The sequence below is a fragment of the Bison bison genome, unplaced genomic scaffold (assembly GCF_000754665.1).
Source record: "Bison bison bison isolate TAMUID 2011002044 unplaced genomic scaffold, Bison_UMD1.0 scf7180017864043, whole genome shotgun sequence".
Taxonomy (NCBI): Eukaryota; Metazoa; Chordata; class Mammalia; order Artiodactyla; family Bovidae; genus Bison; species Bison bison.
In genome coordinates, this window is record NW_011494615.1 from 3713405 (window position 1) to 3728769 (window position 15365).

General features: G+C 45.6%; 1 protein-coding gene across 1 annotated transcript in view; it reads right to left on the bottom strand.

Annotated features, from left to right (window-relative positions):
- The window catches only part of CTDSPL (CTD (carboxy-terminal domain, RNA polymerase II, polypeptide A) small phosphatase-like), a 101902-nt gene that overhangs the window by 11729 nt on the left and 74808 nt on the right, over positions 1-15365 (bottom strand). Inside the window, exons 3-5 of the mRNA XM_010835512.1 lie at positions 14559-14591; positions 6839-6940; positions 3366-3422 (exon numbers count right to left, since the gene is read on the bottom strand). Coding sequence (XP_010833814.1) covers positions 3366-3422; positions 6839-6940; positions 14559-14591 — 192 coding nt within the window. The remainder of the gene's footprint in view (positions 1-3365; positions 3423-6838; positions 6941-14558; positions 14592-15365) is intronic.

Consider the following 15365-nt stretch of genomic DNA (forward strand, 5'->3'; position numbering starts at 1 on the left):
CCTGCAACGGCAGGGACAGCATGCAGGTCAGTCACAGCCGCCGCCGAGGAAGGCCTGGGGCCCTGAGAGCCCTGGGGAGGAAGAATTCCTAAGCCGGTTCCTGGTTCCTGTCTCCTGCCCCCAGGAGGACTGAACGAGGGGCTGTGTAATATAACATGGCACTGAGGACCAGATACCCCTCACGGTGCACTCCAGGTCAGAGTTTGGAGCAGACTCCCCGCCCAGGGGGGAAAGAGAAGCTGAAATGGTGTGGAGGCTTCTGGGGATTTTCAGAACCAGTGAGTGGAAAGGTTGGGCCACGTTCGGGTGACCCAGAGCCTTCATTTCACATGTGTTTCATGGGACATGCTCTGGGTCAGGCCGCTTCTAGACAGAGGCCGTGGTCTTGGGTGGTGCTTCTGGTGGAGGTCAGGGCGTGGCCCACTGCCCAGCAGGTCTGGGATTGCTCCGGTGGTTGCCTACTTGACTGGAACCCTTCTCCTGCCAGAAGGCCTGGGCTGGAGGCACAGGAGCAGTAGGACTGCGTGAAGGGATTCCTTGTCGGTGTGGGAACCGTCTACTTGACACACAACATTAACTCTGCTTCAGTCTGCTCCAGAAACAGATGCTTCAGGGGATGTGAGGCCAGCCTACTCTTAGCCCCAGCAATCAGGCATCAGAAGCAGCCGCCAAGCACAGCGGGGCAAAGGACCACCTTTGCTAGAGTGGCTGGGCTCTGCCCCCAGCTGGAAGCCTGAAGAGATCTGAGGAAACATGGGAGCGGGGAAAGAAGGCAGAGCTGGCGAGAGGAGGCAGAGAAGGTGGGAGGAGGGAAGAACTAATTAAAACTTGAATAAATTTCACTTGAAATTAGCCATTTCCCTAAAATAATTCAAACTTGTTAAAATTCAGTTCGACTCATATTCCTTCAGTTCCAGCTCTGGCCTCAGCCTGAAGTGGTTACAAACGTGAGGGAAAACACAGGCCTTGCCCTTGAAGAGCTCACAGTCTAGAGCAGACATTCAGAAAAACAGATCAAAATAAACATGCATAATGAAAGCTGCGCATAAGGATAAATTAGTGATGATAAACTTCCCTCTCAAGGGGAGGGAATCACAAAAGGGAACATTTGGCCTGGACCTTGAAGGATGAATAGGAGTTCACCAGGCTGATAAGGATGAGAAGTGAGCTTCCAGGCAGAGAAATTAGTTTGAGCATGAGACCTTGCCTGAAAACACTTGGGGTATTGGAGAATGGCCAGAGCTCTGCTGACCAGCCCTTCAGAGGCAGAGATAAAAGAGGGGGAGATGGGGATAGAAAAGGCTGAAGATGTAGTGTAAAAGGCAGGTCGAGGTGAGTATGCATGGGTTGTGAACGGCAGATGGAGCAGGCTGGATACCCTATAGGAGGAGGGGCAGAGGGGAACGGGGTTCTGCTCCATACAGAGGAAGAGCTGCTGACAGAGGAGTTTACACAGGTGGAAGTCTTGGTGGGAAGCTTGTGGCTGAGGGAAAGGGCATGTGGAGGGAGGGGCCAGAAGAGCAGGATGGCCAGGATGGGTGCTCTGCGGAGTGGAGAGGCCTGTGGGTAGGGTGTGGCTGCAGTAGCTCCAGGCCTACCCTCTGCCCAGGAGGCTGCTAGGTGCTAGGAATGGGTGCGGCCTGTGATCCGCAGTCTCCTTCGGGATGCTGCTTGAAAAGCAAGTGTTGCTACATGCAAAGGGCAGGAGAATGGTCTGGGGACTATGGCGTTGGTGCCTCTGACAGAGAGGAGGGTCCTGGGCCCAGAGGCTGGCGTCCAGGCCCGCGTCCGCGTGCAAGTAACCGAGAATAGGCCCCTTGGGACCTGCACAGCCTATCCTGGATTACTTGAACGAGGCCACGGCCTTCGCCAGGGCCTTGGTCCTCCTCTGGGCGCCTGTGGCTTCATTCCCTCAGGAGAATGAGTTTTTGATCCCAGCTCTGGAGTGTCTACCACCAGGTGAATCATAGCACAGTCTGGAGGGCTGGAGGAGCTGGGCAGCTTCTTTGAGAATGGGCTGGCCACAGCAAGTCAGGTCCTGAGGGCCATGCTCACAGTCATGAGGAATGAAGGGATTCATTTCTCTCCTAATTTCTGTCATGCCAGTGGACAGCTTCTCCTTCATCCCATTATCCTGTCACACGAGCCAAGATAATAAACGTGGAAGCCTTAACTGCTTCTCAGATGCAGAGTTAATTCTGTGGATGCTTCGGCAAATGTTAAATGCCCAAGTGCCTGCCATTCTGGCTCCCTGATGGCTTTCCAAAGCATGAAGTGTGGAAACACCAGGGACGGGCTGCTGGCAGGACCTCCTGGCAGGGGGGGAGGGAGGGACTTGAGTACCCGGCAAAGAGCCCTGTGTCAGGAACAGGAGACTGGAGCTCTCATTTCAACTCGTCCTATTGTATGACCTTGATCCAACCCTCTCCCTGGCTGAGCCTCACTTCCCCCATGTGGACAGTGAGGTAGCTGGACCCGTTGACTCCCAAGGCCCCACCAGCTCTGACACCCTGCATTCAAGGGCCAAAGAGACTACCGACATCTCCAAGGAAAGACCCTTGACCCTGTTATGACTCAAGCACCAAGGGTGAGTTTTCCTCCTGGGATATAAACACACCAGGCCACAGGCTCTCCCTTTAGATCTTGGGGTTGACAAAGAAGATGACTGGGGCATTTCTGTGGAAAACCTACAATGTCTTCCCATAGTGTTTCCAATATTTCATAAGTGAAACTATTCCTAGAGGAGCTTCATGCAATAAAAAGGAATATAAGGGGAAATAAAATATTGGAACAAAGATGCATGCCAACTGACTAGGGCATCTTTATTCAAAGCTTCCTGCTGATCCAAAAATGCACACCCTTCCTCCTTTCCCTTTTGGGTTGGGCTTTCCTAAATATTAACAGAACATGATTCAGGAGTGACAAGGTCAGTCTGGAGTGGCTGGCAATCTTTGACAGTCTTTGCTGAGAATATACTGTAAAGTCAGTGACTTGTGACATTTCCCTGTTGCCTGCTAGGAGAGTAGCTAAAGCAATTACATAGCGAAGTTAATTAGACCATCAAGCTAGGCCAGTGGGGGATATGGAAACTTCTAAAAGTCTGCATCAAATCAAAGAACTATTTGAACCTGCAACCACATCTAATATTTACAAATAGATTATAGCTTCCCTTATAAACGAAGCATAAAATTCATCCAAGTGAAAAAAAAAAAGCAGAAAATCACTGAATTTTTAATAAAGTCTGCCTCCTACTGATTCAGGAACAAAATGATTACTGAAAGGGGAATTTAGAAATACAGTTCATAGAAAATGTAATTACTAAAAAAAATGCTAACTGAAACTCAGATTTAGCTTTGATTTCTTACCTGATGTATAGTTCCATCAATTTCAACAGGAACAATAAAATCAGCATTACTAATAGGCTGGAGAAAGAAGAAACTATAATTAATATGTCTGAAAGAACAAAATAAAACTGGAAACTTTAGCACCAAAAAAGCTTGCCTGGACTAATGTTTTTATTATGGGACAAAACAGTTCAGGGGGACATTGGAGCATGCTTCGGTTCCTCAAAATAAACATAAGCAGGAAAGAATATTATTTTCTGTTCTGAATATTGTTACATTTCAGCATCTTTATTACCTGCCTGGCCCCAACCGCAAAGAGTGCTGCACCCAGCTTGGAAACAAGGCTTCTCCAACTCTGGGCTCTTGCCTAGAGTGGCAGGAACCACTGCTGGCCACCAGGGGGAGGAGGCGAGCGCCTGACAGCCCCAGAGGACAGTGCTTGTTTAGTTGCTATGGCCTGTCAGACTCTCTGCGGTTGTAGGCTCCTCTGTCCATGGATTCCCCAGGCAAGAATACTGGAGTGGGTTGCCATTTCCTTCTTTAGGGGATCTTCTCGACTCAGGGATAGAACCTGCATCTCCTGCATTGCAGGCAGATCCTTTACCACGGAGCCATCTGGTAAGTTGCACAAATACAGACATGCTCAACACATGGGCCCAAAGTGGGGCCACTGGATATATGGGGTGAGGTCAGAGGCCACAGACCACGACCTTGGGCAGGCTCTTTATCCTCTGGACCTTGGTTTCTCCTGTCTTCCACAGTTAGAGCAATGGGTCTAATGAGTGCCCATGGCTCCATCCAGCTCTGCGCGTCAGTGATTTCCAGCCTTGCCTGGCCGTCTCCTGCCCTGGAGGTGGGGGGGTGGAGTGGGTGGGAGAGCCACCACACCTTAGACTGTTCTGCACTGTGTGATACAATACCTAGCACAGTCACAAACATCTGCATATTTAAAGTAACCCCACACTCAGTGACACTTAAAACTCAAATGTGATTCTTCAGCAGTCACTATATTCTCAACGACCGACTTGCATACAGTTCTAAATGGAATTCCACAAATCAAGTGGAAATGAACAGGCCCAAGAGAATCATGAGATCACAAACCCTTGGGATAAGGAAGAGAGGACTAGAAGGAGGGAGACTGGGTGTGATGGTCCCTGGGCAGGGGCAGGGGGTAGAGAGTCTCTGGTGAGAATGTGAACTAAAGTCTGCCTTTAAGTCCATTACTGTACCCACACATTGTTCTTTAAGATATACACTGAAAAACTGTGGAAAATACTGGGTCACGGAACCAGTACTAAGCATCCAGTAGAGCACTTGAGCCTTAAGCTTACAGTTTCTTCACTGCTTTGGTTGGAAGGTCACGGATGAGCTTGGTATTTTATAATTTCACAACTAAAATACAGAATGAGCCGAGAAAACAAAAAGCTGAAGGAAGAAGTTCTCATAAGGTCTATTCCACAAAGTATATGTAACAAGGGGGCCAAAGCCAGGGCTGTGAACATGTGTCTCTGGGTCTGTGTGCTCTATAGTTTCAAGGAGAGAAGTTCTTAGCTTTCAGATTCTCAAAGGGCTTTGGGATGCCCAGAACCTTAAAAATCATACAATATTCTGCTTGAAGATGCAGGCAGCTCAGGGAGGGAAGAAATGAAGACATGTTATTCACATCACCTGTGTATCAATGCCCTCTGAGCAGGCCCTGGAAACACCAGGGCCTCCCAAGGCTCCCTCTCTGGAGCCACGAGCCCTCAGTAACCTTGGGCAGTCTGGCTGGTGATGCTCATGCTCCCAGAGCTGCTTGCAAGGAAGCTGGCTATGCTGTGATGACAACTGACCCTTGCCCTAAAGGCCTTTGCTCCTCAGGGACATGAGAAAGTCCTGAGCATCCTGCCCACAGGGGGAGGAAAAGCTTCCAATGCAGTTCACAGTTGAGTTGGGATATAAGGTCACTGAATCCTTGGGATCAATCCTGGGAAGGCCCATGTGAGGCTGTGGAATGAGTGGTACCCATATGCTCCAGTGGTCAGCCAGGCCATTTCTCACTGCCAGGAGGGTGTGTGGCCCCTCCTCCACACTCCCAAGGACTCCAGGACAACTGCCTGGCCCTGACCTGTCAAGGAGGATTCTGTTTAGTGAGAAGCAGGCCCAAAGAGGGATGTTTCTGGGAGAAAGGTCTGCAGGAAAATTTGATAGCTCTCTTGCACTCCCCATACCACCATCAAGGAGTGACTGGCTGGTGTCAGACACACCCTTCATCTCAGGTGGTGCTTTCAGGTCTTCCAGCAAAGTCAGCAGGGTCATGCGCTGGTGGTAGACAGAGGAAAATGGTCTAACTGGCCAGCAACAGGAGGGCAGTTCCATTACCGGAAACATCCCAAGGAAAACAGGACCAGGACCCCATACGCTTTCTGCTTCTCCCCCAACGCACCAATCCCCTATTCTCAAACTTTTTCATCATTTGCTCATTTCAAACAACTTTAAAAATTGGAAAAATGATTAATTAACTCATTTCTTAGGAGTACAGCCATTGCTGTTCCTCCCTGGAGGCCCAAGCTTCCCAGGTGGCACAGTAGTAAAGAATCTGCCTGAAATGCAGGAGGCCTAAGAGACACTGGTTCGATCCCTGGGTCAGGAAGATCCCCTGGAGGAGGAAATGGCAACCCACTCCAGTATTCTTGCCTGGAGAATTCCATGAACAGAAGAGTCTGGAGGGCTACAGTTCCTGTGGCTGCAAAGAGACATGACTGAGCACATACACACATACATGGAGGCCCTTGGGTAGTTTGTAATTTTGGCTGCTATTCTGGTGGGGAGATGGAGAGGGAGGCATGAGGGAGGTGACGGAAGTCAGACTGTGATGCTCACGCTGAGCGTACTGCAGCTCCTGGCCTTCAGGAGGGAGGGCAATGCAGGTGGATACACACTTAGCCATGAAGCTAAGGAAAAACTCCAGCAAACTCTTGTCATGAAAACCATTAAGATAAATGACTGAATCTGTTCAGATGCCGTAACTCTGAAAGTCTTCTTCAGAGCTGGGCATCTTCCAAAACTTGGTCTGGGAAAATTTCCAGGATAGTCAGTTGCTTGCTAGTTTTCAACTGTGTCTCCCCTTGTCCTTCCCCATATAACCTGCAGCTCGCACAGTGCTCAGTTACTCAGACAAACACACAGTGGTGTCCTGGGGCACTGCCTGCCTCGTGCCACCTGGAAAGTATTTCTGCGGGGGGCAGAGTGCTGGAAAACTTAAACTGCATAAGAATGAGGTCTCAGGGATATTGGCAGCCCAGTGGATTTTTTTCCTCCCAAACTAATTATGTTAATATTCAACTACTCGAGTTAATGTTCACCTGAGTTAATAACCAACTGTTACTGGGATTTTATGAACAGTGAAGTCATATGCCAACAAACCACAAGCTTTCATCTTTTTAGTTTTCCATTTTCCAATACAATTGTAGCCAAATCACAAAGATCACTGATCGTTTTTTATGTTGATTTACCTTAAATGAACTGTGCACCAATGTTTCATCTAAATCGATGACCACACATTTCTTTCCATAGTCAAGCACCGTTACCTCTGGAAGGAGGTATTTAGCTGGTGGCTAAAGTCGGGGGAAAAAAAAATCAATATTATTACCTTTATATAAAAGATCAACCAATTCCCTTATTATTGTGTTACACTATGACAGTGAGGTTAGAAATGAAACCAAACATTTAAATGTCTGGTTAGGTGCATCATGGAATTTTATTAAAAACAATAGGAAGAAGTAGCTTACAACTGAAGTTTTACCAAACAAATACTGTGCCACTGTCTGAACAGCTATGATGAGGGCCTGGGCTTTGGAACCAGACAAAGCTTGGCTGGAATATCCGCTTTCTTTCATCAGCTCTGTTTCTTGGCTCTGAGTTGGGAGAATAATACTTACCATAAAAGGTTGTTATCAGCTATAATTGAAGTAAAACATCCAGCATTCTGCCTGGCACATGTGTGGTAGCTATTGCTATTATTAAAATGGACAATATGAAAATGAATGTTCAATTATAACAGCTATTCTAACCATGCACCCCATGTTCTGGGGTCCTATTTCATTTTAAACTCACTATGGTATGTAAGTATATTTTAGAGCTATACTGGACCATAGTATTTTTTAAAGTGACTGAAATTCTGAAAAACCTTTAAGAGGAACTATGGAACCACCAGCAAAATGCAATCCAAAGTGAAAACTGAAAGTCGCTCAGTTGTGTCCAACTCTTTGTGAGCCCACCCATGGCCTATACAATCCATGGAACTCTCCAGGCCAGAATGCTGGAGTGGGTAGCCGTTCCCTTCTCCAGGGGAACTTCCCAACCCAGGGATCAAACCCAGGTCTCCCGCATTGTAGGCAGATTCTTTACCAGCTGAGCCACCAGGGAAGCCCAGCAATCCACAGTGACCTCCAGTAACAGGAAACAGAACTAAGACTGGCCCACACGCAGTGCCCTGTGCTGTGCGTGCCCCGCTGTGGTACAACACGGGGTGAAGGTGGCGCTCCATCCCTTTAGTCTATCCCTGGCAGTCACACTTGAATTCACATGCTGTGTGTTAACCAGAAAACCCACTGATATGTCTTTGTAGTAGCTGACAATCTTACGATAAAGAGGTCATAAGAGTTAAGAAAATGCTGGATATCTTCAGCCAATCTCAATTTTTGACTTAAGAGTATTTATTTCTTGGGCCTTGCTTCAGTTTAGAAACAATTTTAAGCATTTCAGTTTACTCTGTGGCATATTCACTACCCAATATTAACTAGCTAATTTTCTGTCCTGGAGGAAGGTCAGACTCTGTTCTGGAGTTAATGCAAAACAAAACAACAAGAAAATCTCTATCTGCCCCAAGCCACTGAAGAATGGACAAATTAGCTTATCAAATAAAACAAGAAGAAAGAAAAGTAATCTAGAAGTATTTCCTTTCAAATGGCTTTGTTTCTTTCTTTCTCTCTTTTTGGTTCAAGTTGAACATTAGTCAAGGAATTTGTTTTAATTTTGGACTTCAGCTGGTTCAATAGTGAATGTAACACAGGCGGTCAACAGGTTAGGTAAATTTGCAAATGCAGTGATTATCTTGGCTGGAGGGCTTGTGGGGTTGAGCAGGATGAGCCCTGTGTGGAGACAGGAGCGTTTCTAATGCCAGGGGCTCTCTCTATTGAGTGTGTGCGTTTCATTCTCTCCAACATCACCCAGGAGAAAAGGCCCTTATGGCCTCCCAACTCCTTTGGCACTAACAAATGCTCACAGGCAGAATCCTCGACGGTGTGGCTCTGGGAAAGACGTGTCTTAGACCTTGGGTGTGGGATCCAGGGTCATGGAAAGGACTCTGCCCTTCATTTCAAATCAGCAAGCGACTTTTATATTTTAAAAAATGAAAATAAACCATGGGAATTTCTTGGAAGTCCAGTGGTTAAGACTCAGTGCTTTCACTGCTGGGGCCTGGGTTCAATCCCCCGTCAGGGAACTAAGACCCTGTATGTTGTGTGGCATGGTCAAAACAAACAAACAAACAAAAAAACCCCCTGCAAAACTTGCAAGAAGTTCTGTATCAAAAAGAGATTTAAAAAGGTATGGTGTAATGAGCCCAATAAATGAACGTAATATAGAGAACTGGGGTTATTTCTGTTGTGTGGACCATAGCAGAAAACATACTTGCAACGAAAATAAAAATTTTTTTTTAAATTTTCTATTTCATAATTATGTAATAAAAACACATTCTGATTGTAAAGAATATAGACACATAAAACACAAGTATTCCCTCTTCCATATCCCCCATTCCTTTCCCCAGGTGTCCCCCTTCTTAGTTTGGTGTGTATCTGCCTAGACCTTTTTCTATGCATTTATAGACTAAAACAACATTTTAACTTTATGTAATTGCCAGCCTGGAAAATAAAGATCTAGAACTTCTATCCCGAGCATATCTGAAAACATCAAAGATCTGCCAAAAGTGGCTCAGTTATTTTCCAAGCTCAAGAATAAAAATTACTTTCTTTGCAGATTTAACCCACACTTTACAAGCATTCTTTGAATTATCAGTAAGGAAAAAGCCTCCCCATATTATTTTAAGAGAGAAAAGAGTGAGTGGGGTGAGAGGCATAATAAGCAAGCTATTGATTTATCATTTGTGCTGCAGAGAACAAGGCCAGGCTGGGGCCATGCACTGTGCGGGGCGGGTCGGGGGTGGAGTTTCGTTAATCCTCAGCCTGGTTCCTAAATGCACGCAGCTTCCCAGAAAGCTCGGCTTTAGATTAATGCCAATTCTTCAGACCATGGGTAAGAATTCTCCTGGACAGCTGCTGTGTCCTCGGAACGTGCAAGGACGCTAGATACCTGCAGAAGTGTTCTGTGACTTCAGTGACCTGCTCAGGTGATGCTTGAATCATTAACTAAAAAATGTCCTGAGGCAAATTTTCCCTCAGACCATCATAAAGCTGAAGAATAGGAGAAACACCAAGCATATAAAAAAGGAGCTTTTTCTGAACACGATGATTTGTTCCAAAGCATGGGTGGGCATGGCCAGGGGGTGGGAATAGGGGCAAGAAATCATGGGAGGTGAGGCAGAGGCTAGGTCTGGGGAGGGCACTCACACCAGTGATCTTCCTGGGAGTGGAAGTGAAAGTCCTGTCTTGGTCATGGACTGGCAGCAGGAATAGCTGATCTAAGGTACTCACCCCATAGCACACTCTCACAAACCTTACAAATGCAGTGCCTCTTCTTGGGACACGGATGGTGGTCTGTGCATTTGAGGTTTCAGGCGCTAAGTCTGCACACTGTCCCCCACCATCCCCACGCCTCCAAGCTAAGGGCAGAGTCTCAGGGCTGTGGGCAAAGGGAACTCGACACCACCTCTAATGAGAGGAACTGCTCTGCTTATATGCTTTTCATAAGGTTTGCTGTTTATTAAAGGCTTCTTAAGCCAACAGCATAGAAACTTAACTGTTAGAAAACAACTTTCTCCTCTTCTCTTTCAACATTTTTATGGCTCAGCTGCACTGTCTCGCTGGTGCGGTTGGTCTGTTATTCCAGCAAGAGCGTGGAACTATGGGGTCAGGTCTACACTGGGGCCAAAGCATTGAGTGCTCACGTTCAGCCTTACCACCAAACTTTACTGTTTCCCAAACTGTTCTCTGCTTTTTTCCTTACGCTTCGGTACCTGACCTTTACCGGACAGACCATGAGGGCCTCAAACCCCAGCTCCCAATTGGGAGTCAAATGTTACTAAGCGGCACGTTGAAAACCAAGTCCAGACAGAGATATCACTTCCAGTAGGTGTACAAAAGATGGGTTACTCAGGACATGATGCGGGGACAACTGACTTGCCATTTGGAAAAGCAAATAAAGCTGGACCTGGGTTACATGGAAAAGCAAACAAGGGTGAATTTCGACTTCACACCTTACATCAACATAATCCAGATGGATCGAAGATTTAAGTGTGATAATGAAATTGTTAAAACGCTAGGAGAAGACGTGGGTCACAGTCATAGAGTGGGGAGATCTTTCTAAGCATGATGTAAAGTTCAGAAGCCATAAAAGATTTCCCTATACAAAAATAAACTTCTTTGTGGCCAAAATGATTATGGACAAGGCCGAAAGATATATCATAAATTTATGGGAGAGTGCTAATTTCCCTGAAATTTGAAAAGATAACAGTATAAATGAATAGGGAAGGAGAAATACACATGTACAATAAACTTGTGAAAAGATGTTCATATTCATTCAGGAAGAAATGCCAATTAAAGCAATAAATTGATACCATTCTTTACTTTTAGATCAGCTGAGATTAAAGTATTTCCTAACTACCATTTTTGATAAGGGAATGGACTCTTGGTGGGAATTTAAATTAGGTTTTTAGAGGATAATTTGCCTTTAATCTACCAAAAATATACAGTATACCCTTTGACCTAGTATTTCCACAACTAGGAACTGATCGCCTAGATACTATCACTCAGGTGCACAAACACATAGGCACAAGAGTATTTATTTTTAAGAGCACAGAAGTGGAAACCAAGTAAATGCCATCAACTACATGTAAAACAATGAGGCAGCTTGCTACGGACTAATATCTGGAAAGATATTCAAGATAACCTGCTAAAAGCGAAAACAATTTGTAATACTCTCGCTTGTTTAAAGATGCTTGTGTTGATTTAGAAAGTTTTTGGTATACAAAAAATACTAGTATACTAGTTTCTAATATACAACAAATACTAGAAGGGTATTTTAAGGAGTGAGATCAAGTTGGGGGATTTTCTTTTCTATTTTAATCTTTCAGTATTTTTTTTAAACCATGACTTTGAATAATGAAAAAATATGAATGAGGGCTTCCCTGGGGGCTCAGTGGTAAAGAATCTGTTTGCCAACACGGGAGACACGGGTTTGATGCCTGATCTGGGATGACCCCACACGCTGTGAAGCAACTAAGCCTGTCTACCACAACTTCTGAGCCTGTGTTCCAGCGCCTGTGCTCTGAAACAAGAGAAGCCACAGCAATGAGAAGCTGGCACACTGAAAACAGAGAGCAGCACTGCTTGCTGCAAGTAGAGAGAAGTCTGCACAAATAAATAAAAATTAAAAAGCATGAATGAAAAACTGAATAATGAAAAAATGAGCTGAGTAAAAAACAAAAACAAAATCAAAAGATCCAACCTGCACATATAAACTACAGCATGTGAATAACAAAAGGAGGACTTGTGAAGTGAGCAGCAGCGATGGGCCTCCAGTTGGACCTCCTCTGGGCACCTACAGGCTCAGGGGCACCTTTGTCTTCATGGGCTGGACAAAGCTTTTACAGGGCATGAGGACTTGGTTTGGAGGCTCAGTACAAACCTGACTTCTGATCCTGTGGGGCAGTGCTCCAAGCTCTTAGGGCTCTCAGTACTAACCACTGCCCTTTCTGGGCCACAGGGCAGTGTTACTGTTTATGGAACCTGCAACTTTGACAGGTAGGTGCAGATTTTGCAGGGGACCCCAAGGCTCGAATCCTTTGGCAAAGCTGGCCTCCAGTTGGGCTTGGGTTCAGTCTTGCCTGCTAAACAGCCAGCGGAGGTCACATGGTATCCATCAGTGGACCTGCTTTTCTGGAGGTGATCATTCAAAGATGTGAGTTACTTTGGGTAGGCTTTGTTTTCCTGCAAAGTATTTCAGAAGCTTAAAGTCTGACCCACTGTCTCACATGTAGGGAAGGTCTGCAGTTTACTGACCTAACACTGAGCTAAATTACAAAAGACATCTTTTCCCTCTTGGCTATTTTATTCTGGGATTCTAGAAAGAGATTTGTGGAGAAAGGGTCATTTGTCTCAGTAAAGTGTTTGCCCTGACAAATACGTTGATTCAACACTTAACTTTATAGATAGCTGTGAATTAACTCTGGAAAAAAACCAGAGCTATCAGAGTACCAGAGGTAGGGGGAGAGATGCCACCTGTTGTCATCTGTTGAATGTAGACATGCTTGCAGGAAAAATACACAAAACTACTTTGTTATAAAGATGAAAAAGAGACCCTGGTAGCAATTTCACTGGGTACCCTACTCAAACACTGGATTAGAAGATGGATTGATCCATCTTTTTGAACCAAGTCAGTTCCCAACAAAGCCTAAACCCTAGGCACGCTGGCAAATTCAGAATCATTCCACAAACTCATGCAAGCTGCAAATCAATGCAGAGTTAAAGTTCAGGGAAAAAATTCACAAGTGATATCCACTACCAAATTTGGAGTCAACCTGTTACTTTGCCAACAAAGGTCCATCTAGTCAAGGCTATGGTTTTTCCAGTGGTCATGTATGGATGTGAGAGTTGGACTGTGAAGAAAGCTGAGCACCGAAGAATTGATGCTTATGAACTGTGGTGTTGGAGAAGACTCTTGAGAGTCCCTTGGACTGCAAGGCGATCCAACCAGTCCATTCTAAAGGAGATCAATTCTGAGTGTTCTTTGGAAGGAATGATGCTAAAGCTGAAACTCCAGTACTTTGGCCACCTCATGTGAAGAGTTGACTCATTGGAAAAGACCCTGATGCTGGGAGGGATAGGGGGCAGGAGGAAAAGGGGACAACAGAGGATGAGATGGCTGGATGGCATCACCGACTCAATGGACGTGAGTTTGAGTGAACTCTGGGAGTTGGTGATGGACAGGGAGGCCTGGTGTGCTGCGATTCATGGGGTCGCAAAGAGTCGGACACGACTGAGTGACTGACTGACTGACTGAACTAATGAAATCGTTTCTTTCAATGTAAGATCAGTGTCTCTTGGATGCTCCCAGAAAATAACGTTAAAAAGCCCAAGGAAAGACAGATGAACAGACTTCAAGCAGACAATCTGAATCAGAATCTTTATGGATTAGAATACCAATTTCAGGCCATCTGAAAAAAAAAAAACAAAAAACCTAAGTCCTTCTCTAAGGACACAGACTGTTTGAAAGATCTTGTTTGATACAGGCATCTCAACTGCAGGTTTCTTTTGGGAGTTGATCATTGACCGACGATCAATGCTTCCTGCTGGCTGGCCTCAGGCTACCTGGCTCGGCTGGCAGAGCAGAAGGAAGAGGAGGAACGGTGGGGACAGCCTGTGCTAGGCTCAGACTCTGGTCAGTCTCCCGAACTCCAGGACAGAAGTTGGTGGCTCAAGGGGATACCCAGTTGTGGCAGAGCTGCAGACAGCCAGCCTGGGAGAGTCAGGGTGGAAGCAGGGAATGGGACGGGGGTGGTCCTGCAAGGTCTGTAAATATGATTGGGCTGATTTTTCTGATGGAGCCATAGCCAAGCTACTGACACTTGAACAATCAGAAATGGCCTGCTCCCCTGGGAGGGGCGTCTTGGGAACCTGGTACCACTGAAACAGAACCTGTTGCAAAGAACCTCTTTGGGACAAAAGTATGGTCTCCCAGTCTATGGGGTGGGGACGGGGAGAAGGAAGTGCTGCCTTAAACTTATTCAGGAGGTCCTTCTCAGAGAGAAAGGTCAGAGTTTGGTTAATAGATGCTGGTTGCCTTGTTGTTCTTGAGAAAGTTCTCAGAACTTCCTGCTAACAGTTTAAAATGTAGCTTCACTCCCCCGCCACCGCCCCCCTAAACACAACAGAGTTCTTTATACCATGATTAAAAAGCTCAATATAAGCCAAATATTAAAAAAAGTCTTTTATATTAGTAGGCCCAAGGCTACAAGATTCTATGAGTGTTTAAATAAAATTGGATAAATATACATACACTTGGTATGGGAATGATCTGCCTCTGGTCACCCTAAGGAGAAAGAAAAAACACAATCATTGTCAGATTTAAAGAGAAATAGATCATATTCTCAAAAGAAACTTCAAAGCACTCTTGAGTACTGCAGCCATATGACCTCCTGTTCTCTGTACCTTGGTGGGATTTAATGAGCAGGAGGAACCCAAGAATAGTCTTCAGTTACTGGGCTCCCCTCTGCCTCCTAGCCACTCCTTCCCCTGACAAACCAGGCCAGGTTCCTGAGGCTCATAAATCATCCTGTTTATTTAAATAGCGCCTCCTTTACTCCCAGGAATTTAATTCTTAATTGAAAAGGAGAAAGGAAAACCCATACTTTACTTTGATCCATGAATCTCTCTAACAACTTGCTTGTTGCTTCTTGTAAGTTTTTCTCCAAAGACTAAAGCCTCAAGTCAATATGATACGCAGGGAAATGGAGACAGTTTAACCAGATTCTGAGGATCCCCTGGCCACTTCTGGCCCTCTTCTAGGGGAGGACTGGGCAAACGGGACAGGCAAGGTGCAAGGAATACCCTCCAAGGACACAGGCAAAGGACAGCTTTCCCATGAAAGGGAACAGAACCTGTATTGGTGGGGAGTGTTCAGAAAATTCAGGTCCCAAGAAAGGGCCTCAACCATTCCTTATCCCCAGAATGCCAGTCACTCCAGACTTGGTCCATGGAAACACTTCATGTTAACATCACTGAGAAAAGCTAATAAAAAAGCAAATTTATCTCCACTGAGAATTTCCAGTTTCTGTGTTTCTTATTCTTTTTCAGCTGATGGATG